Here is an 18305-nt window from a genome sequence, read left to right on the forward strand (position 1 = left end):
GTGCACTGGTCCCAGCAGTCTTGCTTCTAACACATCATTAGCGCGTTAATGCAAATTATCAAGAGGATTTTAACACAATGCGTATGGCCTTAGGGTTCCTCTTAAGTTATGATCGGTTGGAACATTCACCCTACTTCTGCATCTTGGGAGACAACGCATCTCTGATACCTCTTTATTTTGCAAGCATATTTCTCCTGCGTGACCAACTTTGAAAGACCAAAACCGAAGGAAAAACTGCGCCTTACCTCCACGATGCTTTTCAAGTCTTGCACGTAAGTCCTTTCGGTCTCCAGAATTTCCTGGACAACCCTATCCACATAGAGGAGCTTGGGGCTGGTGGCCGACTCCGCACCCGGCTGGGTCGCCCCGTTGGCCTCCATTCTGCGCTGCGCCCGGGGCTGCCCTTCGTCGCCCTCGTCGGCGTTCTGTTGTTGCCCGGCGGCGCTGTCCCTCTGCAACTCGCCGCTGGAAAACGGCCTGGCCGGAATCAGCTCCAGTTTTATGGCCCCGGCTTCCTTATCTTGGTGAAACAAGCCCAAGTGGCTGTTCGAAACTAAGGTCATTCTGCTGCCGAAGGAGCCATGGCTGTCCCTGGAAGAGGCGGAGGACGACGTGGAGCCGAAGCTGACGGGGCGGTCACTGTCAGAGAGCTCCATGGCCTTCAGTTCCTGGGAGCGGGGATGCCTGGCTATGGTCTTGGGATCTGGAATTTCTGCTACAGCTGATGGCACTTCAAGACCTAACTGGTGCACATCTACAGTCATTGGGGGTGGGAAGGAAAGAACAAAAGAAAGAAAAAGGACAAGGTGAGCACGTATTTTAACATTGTATCAAACAAGGTTTAAAGGAGGTTAAAGCCTCGCCCAAATGTATATACGGTCAGAAATAGAAAGGTGGTGAATTCGTTATAGAAGGAAATGCAAAGGCGCCCTTGGGCGGTCGAGTTGCAAAGTTTGAGTTTCTAAAGCATCAGCTGGGAGCAGGTGAGAAATGCAGAGTCTGGGGCACGACCTCTGCATTTTAACAAGATGCCAATGCGATTTAATTTAATTGGAAAGCTCGAGAAGCACTGCATCCACCGCGGCAAAGTGGGATCACCTGGAACAACTCGTACATGCGGATTCGCCCAGATTTACTAAATTAAAGGCTCCGCGGTCAGGGCATAAGGACTCTATAGCTTTAACAAGCATCACAAGGGATTCTTACTTCAAACACACCCTCCATGATTCTTATGGAGTTTTATGCAACACTGTTCTACGTTTTCAGTATTGCACTCTAATTCCACAACAGTTTAAGCCACCTTCCTGCAGTCATCACTATTTAACAGATGCTGACCATTTTACATTTTACTTGGAGACAGCATGAAAGAAAAAATGTTGTGTGGATAATACTGGGCAAGGAAAGCCAAAATATTAAGACCCATACTTTCTCTCAAACTTCCTCTCTCAACACGACATGTCTCTCAATCTCTACTTGAAAGTTGACATCGCAATTGGGGTGTATATGAAGTTATGCTATGACAGAGTATATTTGATTAACTACAACACCCCCCCCCCCAAGTTAGATAACACGGCAGTGTAAATATACAATTAAGTAATATAGAAACTCGGTTATGAGAAAAATTATGCATTTTTAAAGAAATGGGGCTGTTAATGTTTAGAAGACGGCATTAAGAGAGAATATCTAATGGCAAAGTCAAAAGGTCATTTAATATATGTAGCATTTAAATCTTGAGGCCCTGCACAAAATTGAAACTCACAGAAGATATTGTGGGGAAACACACAAAGTTCCAATCTTCTTTGTTTGCAAGAAGGCAGGACGAACACTGTTTCCCCCTAATGAGATCCCAAGTTTACAGAACAATATACCTTGCAATAAAGAGCATGCTGAATGAAGACATTTGCTTCATTTTGGCAGGTGACCTTACCAGCAGGATCCATGTGTATGGGTTTTGTTAGAAAACATATGAGTGCAACCTCTGTTTAGAAGGTTATAACAAAACACACATACATTAATAAGAAGGATCTAGATTAATAATCATTTTTTAAAAGGAACATGAATTTGGTTTGACTCTATAATAAAGACTGTCAGACAGCTGGTAGCAATATTTCTAGAATATAAAGAATCCCATCAACTCTGTATCCTTCAATATCCCGAGTTTTCTAGATAGTTTATATTTACAGCAAATATCAGTGCCAACGTGTAATGCGAATATTATAAATATAAAATAAAAGAACTAAATTGGGTCAACAAGAAGAAATGGTAAGAAATGTGTAGGAAATGAGTAATTTATCAGCATAACCACTACCACATGGTATAAGCTTTTTAAAGCTTTTGCAATATTCTTTCTGCTTGTTCTATGACAACTTTATGGCCTATAAAACATGGATTGGTTATGGTAGTTAAAATGCACTTGCCCTAAAAAGCCTGATCCAACTTGAGTGTGGCAAAAATCCAAGAATCAGCCAGGCATTTAGGTGTGTTTACAGCAAAGGGCACTTGCCCACATTTGGGACTGGGGTTAATAACGTCCTGGGCAGTTGGAAGTAGAAGCAGACACATCAAGGTTTTCTTCCCCTTATGATGGCGGCCATCATAATCATATGATTAACCATAATCATAACCATGAGGTTGATCTCACTTTAAAAATGGGCACTAACTTGGGAAGTACCGTATATGATTATTCTTTAAGGTCCCAAGGGTCCAATGAGGCAACAATGATTTCGTACCAAAAATAAGCTGGATATACTGTACATGTAAGCCAGGGCATCTGGAAAAGTCCAGATCAACCTAGTCTCCATAACTGGACACACCTTCCCTCCGGTATAGAAAACTACATTTAACAGTTCTGGAACTCTTGGCAAATATCCATGATCAGTATTGGTGAAAATGAACACAATAGAGACTCACTTCTTTACTTTGATGCGCCAATACCGGGACTGAGGGATGAAAGGGGAACAAAAGTGGCCAGATGCTTCAGAGGAGTCCATGCTGGGCTGCTAGGGATGACAGTGCCTTTTACTCTTTCAAAGATAGGGAAACTCGGGGCAACAGGTCCCTTCGTGGATACATCTTTTTTTTTAATGTTTATTATTTATTTTTGAGAGAGACAGAGACAGGGACAGAGCGTGAGTTGGGGAGGGGCATAGAGACAGGGAGACACAGAACCTGAAGCAGGCTCTAGGCTCTGAGCTGTCAGCACAGAGCCCGATGTGGGGCTCGAACCCACGAACCACAAGATCATGACCTGAGATGAAGTTGGATGCTTGATCATGACCTGAGCCAAAGTCGGACGCTTAACCAACTGAGCCACCCAGGTGCCCCATGGGTACATAGCAGCATGAACTGGTCCTGTTCCAGTTAAGGCTTCTTATATTCTAATACCAGGCTATGTGTTCTAGGCCACCGGGCCAGCCTATTCTTCAGACTGCCGACCAGGCTCTTTTCAAAGAGAATATTGGAGATATTCGGTATCTGTAGTATTTAACCAAGTTTACTACCTCAAATTAAACACCTTCCAAAATTACCAATGACAGAAGTGAAACACTTAATGCTAGGTCATATAATGGTGTATAAATATGAGACTACATTTGCTAATGGATAACATTTTTTATGTTGATTCACTGCTTAGAAGATAATTATAGTTTTCACACCTAAGGAAATGGACCTCATAAAAACTGCCTCGTCTTGTTCTCACCTCCCTCAAAATAATTTAACATTTCCACCCTGTCTGGCCTATTCTCCCTGATACAGCAAACTGACTACTGATATTTATCTCCAGAGCTGACTGTTCAACACAATAGCCAGGAGCCGCACGCGGCTATTGACCGCTTGAAATGCAGCCGCTCCAAATGGAGATGTGTTGGAAGTGTAAATTATATACCAGATGTTGAAGATTTAGTATGAAACAAAAAAGGACTAAATACCGCATTAATAATTTTACATGGCTTACATGGTGCGATAATATTTGGGGAAAATGGGTTAGCTAAAATACCTTTTTAAAATGATTCTCACTGTTCTCATTTTGCCTTTTTTAGCCTTGCTACTAGAAAATTACGAATTACATAGGGGGTTTGCATTATAGTTTAGTTGGACGATGATGATCTGGAAGTCTTCTAGATCATGAGATTCCTCTGGAAGATTTAAATTTACCGCTTTATCAATCTTTATTCAATAATAGTGAAGGGAGAGGTGCATAACACTCCAAGGTTGTCTTTCTCCCCCTCCATTCATCAATACACCATATTGTTACGAGTTAAGAAAAACAGGCGTAAGACAGTCGCTGTGCACTAGATATTGGGGTAGCTGATGTCCCATATACACAGAAACTGCACAAAGCTGTAAAGCACGAAAGCTGTAAAGCACAAAGCTGTAAAGCACGAAAGCTGCTTCCTCCGCCTTGAGTGAGAGATGCTGACAGGTTGTCTTAGCATTTGGCTAACGTGCTGCTTTGTTTTCTTTCCCATAACCTCTCTTCCTTCTTACCAAAACCCAAACACTGGGCTATTATATAGCACCTGCTGAGAACCTGCCCAACATTGCTGATGGCCCGTGTCAGCGGGTCTTTTGACCATGAATATCCTAAAATAAGCCGGTTCTACCTGCCTGGAGGGTCTTGGTTCATCTGACCCTTGATACACCCGGAGGTAGTGCTGGTGGACACACATGTTGAGGGCCTTGGAGTGCTAATGATTCTTTTGTTTTAAATATAGAACAAGTATTTAAAAAAAAATTTTTTTTAATTTTTGAGAGACAGAGCGTGAGTGGGAGAGGGGCAGAGAGAGGAGGAGTCACAGAATCAGAAGCAGGCTCCAGACTCTGAGCTGTCAGTGCAGAGCCCGACGTGGGGCTCGAACTCATGACCTGTGAGACCATGACCCGGGCTGAAATCAATGGTCTGACTCTTAACTCGCTGAGCCCCCCAGGCACCCCGGAGTCCTAATGATGTTTCTAGCCCCAAGTACTGTCAGCCTCAAAACCATCAACATAAAATATTTCTTCTTGTGCCATCCTCAAGAAAAAAAAAAAAAAAAGCTATCGCAGCCTCATGTAGATATGCTCTCACACACTTTACATCGTGAGAAGTCTCTGTCTAATTGTTTCTAGCTGAAAGAGCTTTAATTCCTTGGCTCTTCTGTTTGCTCTTCAAACTTCCATTATTTTAATTGCTCTCCTTTGGAATGTCACTGCTAGAATCCAAAGCAGCACTCCTTGGCTCTAACTTGCTCAGGCTGATTTAGGGTTGAGGCAGGACTTTCCATGGCAAGTAGAGCCCAGGCTTCCTGTGACCATGTTTACATGGTGCAGGGGCGACCGATGGGTCCACGGGGGACCACTCCCGGTCACAAGCCCCCACGGGGAGCTTTACAAGGCAAGATAGAGCCCTACGCACGATGGGGGCTGAAGCATGATCAGGATTTCCGAGTTCTGCTCATTGCTATTCTAGACTTCAAACATCTAGGCTGAGTTCCTTGGCAGGACAGTCATGGAAATCAAGAGAATGTGTTCCGCTCAAGACCAATGAATAACTAAAATGACGTGGTTCCGTATTATACTGCCTGTGAATTTCTCAAAAAGGGGAAACCAACAGAGACACTAAAGTATAAGCAAGAAGTTATTCTTCCAGCCAGCAAAGTCATTTAATACAGAGCCAGTCTTAGGTAAAGCCTCAAAGTTGTATATAAACAAATGAAATAAAACTTTTCAGAGTCGAAGTTATAAGAAATACACATTTACGTATCTCAAAGACAACACGAGGTATTTGAGGAGAATCGTTCTCCCCTATACACCTCTGAGATAGTGGATAGCTCAGTGGATAAAAGCCACCAGATAGCAACACGAATTTCCGCCTCTGGGTTTTTCTAAAATACCAGTGTGATTCTTGCATTAAGGGCAGAACTGCAATCCCACATGTTCCTTAATGCTCAGAGTATTCATTCCAGGTAACTTGATTGTCATGATTATCTGCAGCTCTTTGGTAATAAAGAAGTAAAAAAAAATCATACTACCATGTTAATTTCTTAGTGTTAACCTATGTACTATGGTTATTTAAGAAGCTAACATGAGGGGAAGCTGGATGAAAGGTGTCAAAGAGCTCTGGACGATCTTTGAAACTCTTCTGTAAATTAAAAAAATTCCCCAAAATACAGAGTTTAAAATATCGTGTTACCACTGAAGAGGCAGTTAAGTATCTGCACAAGAAGATCAAGAGTGGGAAAAGATGTTTTGCAAAAATGCTCTTGTTCCAACAAGAGGCGAGGGGTTGAAAGAGAAAACAAAAACAAAGATTCTTTCAAGCTGTAAAGTCTGATACTAAATATTTAGGTAATTTACTAAGGGTTTCCTATGCCAGGCAATGGAAACTAAGAGGACAGTTAATGCAGTTAATAGATAAAGTACCCCAGCTCAGTGGTGACTCCAGAAATTTCTACATTCGAGGGCAAGAGCTCGCCAGTTTTGCTTGAGGTGTTTTTTGTTGTGCTTTTTATACAAATGCAGCTGTTTTTACCTTTAAGGTCTGCTTTTATTTTGGTGATTTAGTGTGGAAGATGAAGGAGATTACGGGGTTGGGCTACATCAGTTGGAGAGGGGGCTGTTAGTTATCCACCAAAGTCCACACCCTTCTTTAGTGAATAGAGTTCCTGTTGCCTACACTTCCCAACCTTCCCACCATACATAACAGCGTGAAGGTCAAGTTCTCTTCACCAGTGGAAGTGAGAAGTGCCTGTCTGGGGGTCCATTTCTCAAACATTTACCATCATTCCTTCACATTCTTTAAAAAAAAATTTGGGGGCGCCTGGGTGGCTTGGTGGGTTAAGTGTCCGACTTCGGCTCAGGTCATGATCTCACGGTCCGTGAGTTCGAGCCCCGCGTCAGGCTCTGTGCTGACAGCTCAGAGCCTGGAGCCTGTTTCAGATTCTGTGTCTCCCTCTTTCTCTGCCCCTCCCCTGTTCATGCTCTCTCTCTCTCTCTGTCTCAAAAATAAATAAACGTTAAAAAAAAAAACAAAAAAAATTTTGTTTTTAATGTTTATTTTTGAGAGTGAGAGAGAGACAGAGTGTGAGGGGGGAGGGGGTAGAGAGAGAGGAAGACACAGAATCTGAAGCAGGCTCCAGGCTCAGAGCTGTCAGCACAGAGTCCGACGCGGGGCTCGAACTCACAGACCGTGAGATCATGACCTGAGCTGAAGACAGACGGCCAACCGACTGAGCCACCCAGGTGCCCCTCCTCCACATTCTTTCCCTTCCTCCTGGAACCCAGATGTGGCAGGGACCTTGCCTGAACCCCGAACATGACACCGGGGCCCTAGAATATGGTAGAACATGAGGGCAGAAGGCGCTTTGCATTAAAACTGGGTCTGGACATGCCCTGAGCTACCATACAGAAAAGTCTGGTTATCCTGAAGCTGCCATGCTGGAGAAACCACGTGGTAAGACCACACTGGCATGCAGAGAGATGCTTATGGAACCCTAGCTGTTCCAGTGCCTTCTGTTTGCGTGTTTCCAGCCACAGCACCAGCTGCGTGAGTGAGAAGCCTTCGAGTTGACCCCAGCCCTGTTATGTCTGACTGCAACCTCACAAGTCCCTGATTGAGAACCACAGAGCAGAGCCTCTCCTGAATTCCTGACTCACAAAACCTTGAGAGATTACAAATGATTGCTGTTGTTCCAAACCACTAGGCTTTGGAATGATTTGTTATGCAGCAAGAGATAACCGGAACAGTCTCTATTATAACAGACTAGCTTTACCATAATATGCCACTGGTCTAACTCTGCATCAAAATTACCCTTAAGAAGCAAAAATCAAACTAAAGCCTCCACATTCATTCACATGTGTCATTACTCCTTAAAATTTTATATGTGAAAAAAATTAATAGAATGCTCAAAGCTGAACTGTGAATCAGAGACTCCAGTTTCTGATTTCTAGTCCTTTATTCCTTGTACTTGGATATAGATTCATAAAACAGTAAGGCAGAAAAGGACCTTAGAGATCAGGAAATGCACTTAAACATAAGCTCCCTACATAAAGCACATGGTTCCAATGTGCCAAAGGGCCGACATAGTGTGCGTGTGTGCGTGCGTGCGTGTGTGTGTGTGTGTGTGTGTGTGTGTGAAGGACTGATTATATACCCAACTGTGTGTATAGAAAGAACTCAGAGGACCAGCCAGAAATTAGGTGATGACATAACACTTCCTCTCTTGGCTGGAGGGTTTGCATTTCTGCCCGGGCTCTGTACCACCAAGGTTGGTATTATAATCTTTGGGTTTCAGGTTTCCTCACGTATCAGTTAGGTGGCTGGACTGCATGATTTCCTCAGGTCTCATCCAACCTTTGGGATATGAGTCCAACCCTGAAATAAACAGCAAGTCCATTCCTAGCTGGAATCACAGCATAAGCAGTAACTGCAAAGTAGCAATTTTCTTCTAGATCCTACCAATGTCAGGTCTTAGCTGATGAAATATATGTCATCGACTCTGCCAAGGCTAAAAGTCTCTACTTTTAATTTAGATTAAATAATAATCTATGCTTCAGCTTCACTTTGAATAGCACCTTCCTGTTAGGATGGAAATATCAGTTTCAGGGCAGTAACTAACAATGATAGCTGTACATTAAGGCTCTGTCGGTATTGAACACACTCAGTTCCTAAAACATCTCTGCACAGTTGAAAGGGAGGCATTAGGGTAAATAACATTTGCTGGGGTGGGGGGGGGGGGGGAGGAGGAGGAAGAAGAGGGGAAATTCAAGGGACTAACAATAGCACTCTGAGTAAATAAATCCCTCCACAAAGTACACTAAACATTTTCTTAGAGAAAAAGAGGAAGAGAATTCAAAGTGTCAACAACAGAGATCTGAGTAAATATATCCATCTAGGAGGTACAATATAAAACTATTAAATGTCATGTCCTTTCAAATCCTTATGGGCGTAGAAAATCATCATAATATACAGTTTAGTACAACGTGTGGCTTGTAAGACGTGTGTACCATATGATTCCAGTTTTGAATTTAAAATGCCACTTATTTATTATCCACATTAGAAAAAGATTAAGGTGGTGTATAATAAAATATTAACACTGGTTTTACCAAGTAGGAAAATGGAGGATTTCTTCCTTTGATATTTATCTGTAAATATCACTTTCCTCCATATGTGTATTACTTTTACGATCTGAAAAAAGTGATGTGAGGACATTAAAACTACAACCTCAGTTTGTATGAAATATTTAAATATTTTATATCGAAGTAATTGATTTTTGTGTTTCTTAATGAAAAAGGATGCTGAATATATTCTTGCAAATATATTACTATCACTAAATCAAAATCAAAATCAAACAAAATAAGATCAGAATCCAATGTGCAACAGTGTTGAACACACTGCATGCCTCCTTCTCCCCAATTATTCCTCCTAATAGAAGTATTTCTTGCCAATAAAAACTCCAAATGGAAACTGCATTTACTTAGTCAACTTTGGGTCCCTCTAGACTCAGACTAAATTTCACCATTACAGTTGCTAAGCGTAAAATTTGCAAACCTTTATCCCCCCACCCCCGCTCAGCCTGCAATAAACCTCAGAAAGAAAGCACATTAAAAGACTGGGCATTCAATACACAATGACCTGGGATTCTAGTTTTCTCCCCAGAATCACAAACTTCAGCTCTCTGGACATTTCAACCTAACTTGAAGGAAAGATCCACACCAAACCAAAACAAGGCAACAACCATTTAAGACACTGCAGTTCAGATGGAGAAGGAAAAAAAACAAATCACCTTCCAGACTAATTCCATGGTTGGATAACTTTTTTCCATGCATCGCATTTATAACAGAACAGATGTAATATATCCCAGCAAGCCGCTGTCCCTGCACAGCGTTGTGAAGGACTCCCTCCCGCCCCCAACTCCCCGCGACAGTTTCTCACCGCAGTGGCCGGTCTCTGGCTGCTCCAAGAGGACATCGGCTCTTTGGACACTCTCACGGTTAGCACCTACCTGTGCTCTTACCCAGGCTAAGCCGCATCGTCTGCCTTCAGCTGATGCAGTGACCTCACTGGGAGCTCAGTCAGGTAAAACAAGAAGCCTTTACTAGTCCGTGCAGCTCCTTCCGCAGAAATATTGCATGAGTCAGCTTTTATCTCTCAAAACCCAACACACAAAGGCTTTACAAAAACCTGATTTGCAACTTTCTCACTGCCTTTTTCCCCCTAGTGTGCAGACCACAGACTTCAGCATCACTAAGAGCCTTAAATGAAACATGACATCATTCAATTGAGAAACAGGACAATAGACACCACTGTGGGTAACTTGAAAATGCACACTTCGCTGAGCAACACCCTGCGACAGCCATTCTTTTGTGAACATCAAATACAACCCACACTCGCCTAAAGCTGCTTGGGCTTCACCTTCCTGGCTCCGGCTACCATTCTCATTAAATTCCACAAAAGAATCAAGATCTTTGGAGCTCTGATATTTTCAAGTTCACTTCCTGAATTATAAGTGTGTTTCACAGTAAATGGACACATCTTTAACATAAGTTTTCAAGTGAAGTTTGCAGGTGGCAGTGAATCACCCAGTTGGAAGACGTCTGGATGTTTCGTTTCCTTTAACAAGATATTTAATACAGTTTTAAGTAGGCAGAGTTAAACATGAATCTATTTAAGCTTCATTTAAAAAAACAAACAGCATTGGGGCGCCTGGGTGGCTCAGCTGGTTAAGCGTCCAACTTTGGCTCAGGTCATGATCTCACAGTTTGTGGGTTCGAGCCCCTCGTCGGCTCTGTGCTGACAGCTCAGAGCCTGGAGCCTGTTTCGGATTCTGTGTCTCCCTCTCTCTGCCCCTCCCCCCACTCGTGCTCTGTCTCTCTTTCTCAAAAAGTAAATAAACATTAAAAAAAATTAAAAAGCACTTAAAAATCCATCTGAAGAAAAACACTGAAAATATAAACTCAAAGGCATTTCTTAGATAATTCTTATAATTCATAAATATGAAGTAGCAAAGGCAGGATGATCGGACTCCAACCCTTTAGTACAAGAGAATTTCAAATTATTCTGGATTTCAGTTTCCATAAGGCCATCTGTCCTTCTTAAAATGCTATGTGTATTTTTACAGAAAGACCCAAAAGGTTTCATATTTGAAAAAGATATCGAGTTCTTTAGATGAAGGGTCTTCAGAAATACAAACAGTTATTGAAAACTGATATGACTGCACCACAGAGCTAAAATTCAAATTATGGATTATGTCTACGTACAGACACGGAAATCTACACTATTTCAAAAGATCAAATCCTTTAAATAGAAGTTCCATTTAAAGCATTCATTTGGGGTCATGGAAAATAATATGAGCTGAGCATCTTTAATACAGATATTTCTATCAGACCTATTACGTGATTTTAAGCTAACAACATAATAGGATAATTTGTTTTAATGGCGATTTCCTTTCAAATAAGGCAGGACCTATGTAAGGCCACCTAAGTAAGCCATTTTGATGGAAATTGACCCGTCAGTTCAGAGGACAACTTTTAGAATGATTTCTCTTCCACAAAATTCACCAGTTTGATGGAAATCACTAAATCACAGATGCTAAAAAGGCAGTTTGTGAGGAAGGGTCCTCCCCGGGGCTGTGGGGACTCTCTTAATCCTCCATACTGAGCTCCACAGTGATATCTCTTGCCCCCCAAATAACGTCCCCTAGACCCTTGCCCAAAACCTCCGTTCCTGCTTAGCTAAGAGTCAGTTCAAATCTTACAAGCTCCACCAAATCTTCCATAGCAACTCCGGCCCCCTGCACCTTCCAGTTGTTAAATGGCTCTTTATTATACTTAGAGTATCACGTGGTCTCATAGTTCGTTATTTTCTAATGGTCTCGTTTCTACCCTGGACTATCAGCTTGCAGAGCTGGGAACCTTCCTATACTGTAGATTTGATCTTCATGTGGAAGATGCAAAAATCTAAATTCTTAGATGGGGGGTAGTACATATACAGAGGCTCTTGGCTTTCTCCTGACCCATGTGTTTTGGGTCCTTACCTTCAGATCACAAGTCTTTATTTTCTACTACAGTATTATTGTACTTGGATTTTTTTTTTTTTTTTTTTTTTTTTTTTTGCCAAGAGACATTTTTTTAAAAGCCATTTCTGAGAGATGCTGTGTACATTACAGCAAGACTGTGTCCAGTGTGGATGCTGGGCAGTCTGTAAATTTCTGCATTAACCAAGTGACCCAACCTGTAGGGGCAGCTTTGAAGTGACAGCACAGGGCGTATTTGGTCCCATGGGTTAGTCATTTGTTAGTTCACCCTGTGACTCCTGTTTTAGTAAGTAAAGATCTTTCCTAATTCTTGCAAGTAACTGGAACCATTCTCTATCACACCTGCAAACATGGCTGGTTCATAGGATTTTGAACCTAAGCTTTGAAAATCTAACTTAAAAAAAAATCTAGCTTTTTCAGGGCAGGGAACACACACACACACACACACACAACACAACACACTTTTTGCCTTTATATTTATCCCAGTACCAAGTGTTTGCTAAGTGAATTAACAAATGAACAAAGCATAAGGCTCAGGGACCTAAGAGCAGAGAGGAAAAGGGAAGGGAAAGGAACATTCCTGGAGAACCATTCAAGGCCCTTTCACAGCTGAGGGCAGAGGAGCCTCCGTGTGTGGTGTGCCTGGGTGTTTTCTCAAGGCCTCTCTGTGTCCCACCTTACTCTGCCATGGCTTTGCTTTCCCGGTTCTTCTCATCTCATGCCCCACACGTGGAGTACACGGGCTGGCACCCGCTCTTGTAGGTGCCCTGCTGGACCTCTGTGCACCGGAGCAAAATAAATCCCAAGACACGTAAAAGGCACAAACACTGGCACCCTTGCTGCTTCCTCCTGTAGAGTTTATTTGCCGATATCAAGAGCAGGGAAAAGGGCTGTTTTTGCTCAGCAAAGTCTCTTTGTAAGTGACAGAGAGATGGGTTGCAGATATATTGCACATTCATAGCCTTGTTAGGTGAAAGAGATACACTCTTACTGGAGAGCAGCTCTTGTTATTCGCTTGCAGCACTAGCTATGCAATTAGGAAGGACAGGGGCTATTCACAGTAGCCCCACCGGGGCTGGGGGCCCAGGGGTGGAAGAACAGCCCTCACAGGACAGGTCTACAGCACTAACCAGCCAGCAAGCCAAGTGCAGTCCAGCCTTGTGGCCTCATTGGAGGAGGACCAGAAAGCCCCACTATTTAAAAACGTCCTTTCCCAGACATCTGCCATAGGGTGTGCACTTCCGCTATGAGAAACCAGGTCTTTTTGGTTTAAGCTAAAAGTTGTCAGTGAACACTCGAATCTATCCCGGGAGGGTTTATGGAGTCATTGCTACCCTAGTATGAATTAGCCTGTGCACGTCCGCAGCCCTCCCCAGGAACCGTACAGGTCTTTAGGAAGGAGGAGGCCACAAGGGGACTGTCCAGGAGGGCTCGGAAGGCTGACAGGGGGAGGCTCAGAGAGCGTGCGGTTTCTAGGGACTTAACAGGGTCTGACCTAATTGCGATCCTCTGCTGACTTTGCAGCCAGGCAACAGCTCCAAGAAGCTGGGCAACAAAGGGTGAAGGAATGTCCTGGAGAAAGGAAGCAGTGCAAAGGCACACACACTGTTTTTTGAACGCAAGGGAAGATTTTTGCTTCCTAAAACCAATACCGGATAAAGCAGATTTAGAATACAATCCTACATTTTCAGATACAGAGGTGTTAGGAGTTACAAGGGGGTACTTCAAACCACAACTAATATTTTATACACAGCATGCATGTAACAATATAATTGCTGGGAGTGGGGAGGGGGGGCTGTTTATCTGGTGATTTAAGATCTTGCCATTTCCCAAACTGGTGAAACCAACCATTTTCTAAAAGCACAGGACATGGACAAACAATTCTTAAGGGTTTGTTTTTTTTTTTTTTAGCCCGTTAGAGCTTTTTTCTTTGATAGAAAAAGGCAGATTACATTTTTCTGAGTGCACACCACAGAATAAATATGATAAACACTCGAGCCAGTCGCCTGCCAAGAACTGCCACATCCCCACTGATGTCCCTTAGAAGGATACACTGACCTTCCTCCTGAAAATGAGATGTAATGTACTAACACCCTTCTGCATTGCAGGTGTTTATTAAAAATCTATATACACTCCTCCAGACCGTCTACTCTAAACCCAGAAAATGTCACTAGCCATAAATTCTGCCTTGCGATTGTTACACAAACCAAAGTATATACTTTGTTAAACAAACACAAAAAGCTAATCTGGTTTTTTTCTTTCTCAAAGATGATTTTCAAAGTGAAATAATTTTAATCGTGAGTTTATCCTCACAAATTTAAAAAGTGGTTGCTCTTAACAAAAGGTACAGATGTAAGGCAGACAAAAGCACTTACGTATAGGGGAAATTAAATGCAGGTATTCTTTTTTTGGTTGTTAGTCCTGGAGTACTGAACATAATAATAGAAACCAAAGTATAAATAATAAATGGTTTCCAGTACTCAAATCTTCCAACTGAAAACAATTCTTCACCCCCTACTGCACTCAAATGTCAGTACCGAGTCACGGTCATACGAATTTTAGAAAAGAAACACACAACGCGTACTATTCACACTTTCTCACAGTCACCCTTACCTTGCAATCAAGTCATATTTTCAGGTCTCGGTCATATGTCCAGTCTGCCATGAAAGCCAACTGAGATTGCCTAAAATCCTGCTGTTTCTGGAGTGTTCCTCCATCGGCTCATTTCTCTGAGTCTAGGACAATCATTAGCTCTGTTTTTCACTTTGTTCTTTTATTAGGCTATTTGGGTCTTTATTGTCCAGAGACGATGAAATCAAGTCTTAGTTATTTCTGAACTGAACAATTTTTAGATATTGAGCAAGCAATATGTTACAAATAGTCTCTTGCTTTCAATAGTAGATCAGTCCCATCTTTGAGGACACCATGGGAGGACTCTCTGTGCTAAGCACAATGAACTAATTATCCCTCTAAGAATGCAGTATGTTTCCAGACACATTTTTCTCCAGGAGATAACACACATCTAATCCATTCATAACGAAAGGCATTCAACACACTCTATACTTTGGAAAACACTCTTTTAAAAAAAAAATGTACTTGAACTTGTAGGAAGGGCTTGGATACTCTATTGATATCCTGCAGCGCTGTTTTCCAAAATAATAATTTAAAAAAGAATCTATTATTGTTTCAGAGTAACAACCGTGGGGGGTTCATAACCTTTATGTGAACTGGCAAAACCATTTCAGATGCTGGCAGAGAAGAGAGACAAACCCCCTGGCCAGCCGTTCCTCCCCACGGCCGTTAAGGCCATGGAGTGACAGGGAGGGACACAGCCAGGTAGACATCACCAGCGGCACCCTGAGCCTCCAGACTCTGTAAAGCAGTGGTGGGTTCAGAGAGACGATTACTGAAAGCAGCAGAGGTGAGGACTGAGGCTTGCGAGGGAGACACAGACAAGCTGCTCGAAGCAGCTATGAGTCTCCCCTGAACTGGTTCTGAATCTTCCCCATGGTAAGTGCCATCCTTTAGGGTGGCCGCCATCCATCTCCTCCCCCAATCCCAAGGCCACCTTCAATGTCACAGGGGCCGAGGGCTTACCCTGTCAGAGCAAATGGATTCATTACCGGGGAGGCGATCTAATGTCTAGAACTGAAGTGGGGTGGGATGAGCTATTCGTTTGGCCTCCGGCACCGAGTCACCGGCCCAATCCATCCAGGCAGAACTTTATAAAAGGCCAAGGATAGATCCCATTCCAGAAAAGCAGAACTTAGTCTTCTCTCAAGGAGTTGCGACGATTTATTCCTTTCCAGGATTTTTTTCTTTTTTTTTTTTTTGTTTAACTAAAGAAGGCAATGAGGGCTGCTGAGTGAGATGATATTATTACAAGGATCTTAAACACCCACCTGTTACTGTGGGTACTGATCTTTGCCTGTTAGAGCTTCGGCACACACACAGCAACCACCTGCTGACCTTTCTTTTCCCTTCACACCTTTTCTCGACTTCAACAGCAACAACCACCCCCCTTCGCTGGGCTGGGGACCTAGCCGACACCAGGTTCTGTGCTGGCTCGGGGAAGGGACGCTGGCTCTGCCTTCTGGACGTTCCTGCCTAGCGGGACTGGACGGGCATTAGATAGTTAATGACAGGTGGGAGGAGTGTTAGGCATCAGCTGTCACTAGAAACTATACATAAGTACCTGCTTCGTTTTCCTAACCTGCCTCTGCTCCTATTTTCAGGCTGCCCTTCAAGCGATATTAACATCGGATGGTACCTTCATGTTGACGGTAAAATCGAGCTCCGTGAGGCGGCCTTCACTTAGGTTCTCCTTTCAGTCTTGGAGAGTGAGCTCCGTTGGACTCATCCTTCGTCTTACATTTAATTACTTGGTACCAGGCGGAGAGCCAAATTTGCTGGAAGTTTTTGTGAGTCTAGGCGCTTGCCCTGCTTCCTAGTTCCCACAGAGATACATGAAGTAACTTGTTTATGTTGAGAGAACAAAGGAAGGGAAACAGAGCTCTCTGTTCGGCTACAGGTTTAATCCTAATTAGGCCAAGAAACAAGTGTAACCCAATTCACTTTGGTTTATTCTGAATAGAAATCTTTGAATCCTATACAAGCAGAGGAAGAAAAACAGAAAAAAAAAAAAAAAAAAAAAGGAGAAAAAGCCAGAATATTCATACTGGCGGTTGAGAGGTGGGATTGTGGGGAGACCCCTCATTAACCCACTGATTTAGTCTCTACAATTTTCTTTAATGAATATGTATTGCTTGTGGAATCAAAGCAGAAGAACAAAGTTAATTTATGTGCTAGTTATTTCCCATGTGCTGACGCCTCCACACCCCCTCCCCCCGATCTTTTTCTGCCCTGCTCTGCCCAGGTCTGTGCCCTCTGCCCCCTGCCAGCTGGCTTTAAGCTGGGTTTGGCTCACCGGAAGCCCCAATATCATGAGGTAGGAGGAGAGGGAAAGGGGGGCATTTCTTCCCACGCCCTGGCTGATGAGGGGTCTGGTGGCAGCCAGCCTCCATGGTTCTGGCTCTCACTGGGCTCCTGTGTCCCTTGGGGGTCCCTGTGGGGTGTCTCCAAGAACGGTGTCGGGCTGCCTGCTGTTGCTTCAGTCTCTGGGTCCTTTACACCCTTGCTGCCTCCTTTGGTCACACCACCGTTAATAAAGTAACCCCTTCATTAGAATCTCCACTTGAGGGGCGCCTGGGTGGCTCAGTTGATTCAGTATCCGACTCCGGCTCAGGTCATAATCTCACGGTCAGTGGGTTCGGGCCCCGCGTCGGGCTCTGTGCTGACAGCTCGGAGCCTGGAGCCTGCTTTGGATTCCTGGGTCTCCCTCTCTCTCTCTTCCTCCCTCACTCCTGCTCTCTCTCTGTCTCTCAAAAATAAACGTTAAAAAAAAACAACATCCATTTGAACCAGCTGAGCTACTTCAGTTTCTTGCCAGGTCCCTGGCTGGTACAATTTTATTTTTAATTATTTTTAAAATTTATTTATTTGGAGAGAGAAAGCGTGAGTAGCGGAGGGGCAGAGAGAGAGAGAGAGAGAGAGAGAGAGAATCCTAAGCAGGCTCTGCACTGTCAGCACAGAGCTCAACATGGGGCTCGAACCCACAAACTGTTTGATGATGACCTGAGCCGAAGCCGGAAGGCCAACCAACTGAGCCACCCAGACGCCCCTACAATTTCATACTTAACTCCAGAAACTCTGGTCTGAAAAGCTGATAGCAGTTGGACTTCCCATGCTTAGTCAGAATGCTGACCATCAGGTTTTTACTGGGTGGAATACTGTCAAATCTAAGCCCTTTTTTGATTTATGGCCTGCTTGATTCATCTCAATGAAATACACATTTGCTTAGAACCTACTCTATGCCAGAAATATATTTTTGAGTTTGCTGTCTACTGATATAATTCATTGCCTCAGCCATATTTATTAAGGAGCTACTATGTGCCAGGCACTGTCTTAAGCACAAAAAGATACACCAATGAACACTTAACAATTCCTGCCTTTATGGAGTTTATTTTTGAGTAGGGGATATATGGATTTTAATCCTCGGAGAACAGTACATCAATATTGGAAAGATACTTTGAGTTTTTCTAATCGAATCCCTTATCTGGCGTTTAAACAATCACTTAAGAGTAGCTCCCCAGAGAGGCCCGGTCTCTGCTTGGGTCCTGTTAGTTACTGGCGATTTGATCCCTGCTCAAAGAGTCCATTACACTTTGGGCGGTCCTAATCTTTAGAGTATTTTCTCACCTTTAGCTGAAGTTCTTGAACTTCTGCAAGGACCAC

General features: G+C 43.2%; 1 protein-coding gene across 6 annotated transcripts in view; it reads right to left on the reverse strand.

Annotated features, from left to right (window-relative positions):
* PLEKHG1 (pleckstrin homology and RhoGEF domain containing G1) overlaps positions 1-18305 on the reverse strand; it is a 229908-nt gene that overhangs the window by 97525 nt on the left and 114078 nt on the right. For 4 of the 6 annotated variants that reach the window (XM_053904384.1, XM_053904383.1, XM_019431717.2 and 1 more), the window contains one exon: positions 246-754. In XM_053904384.1, coding sequence (XP_053760359.1) covers positions 246-656 — 411 coding nt within the window. In that variant the 5' untranslated portion in view covers positions 657-754. Of the gene's footprint in view, positions 1-245; positions 755-9980; positions 10201-14624; positions 15241-18305 lie in introns of those variants that run through there. The other 2 variants (XM_019431721.2, XM_019431720.2) reach the window with 2 other exon arrangements.

Source organism: Panthera pardus, unplaced genomic scaffold, assembly GCF_024362965.1.
Source record: "Panthera pardus isolate Hobbes unplaced genomic scaffold, ASM2436296v1 HiC_scaffold_17, whole genome shotgun sequence".
Classification (NCBI taxonomy): Eukaryota; Metazoa; Chordata; class Mammalia; order Carnivora; family Felidae; genus Panthera; species Panthera pardus.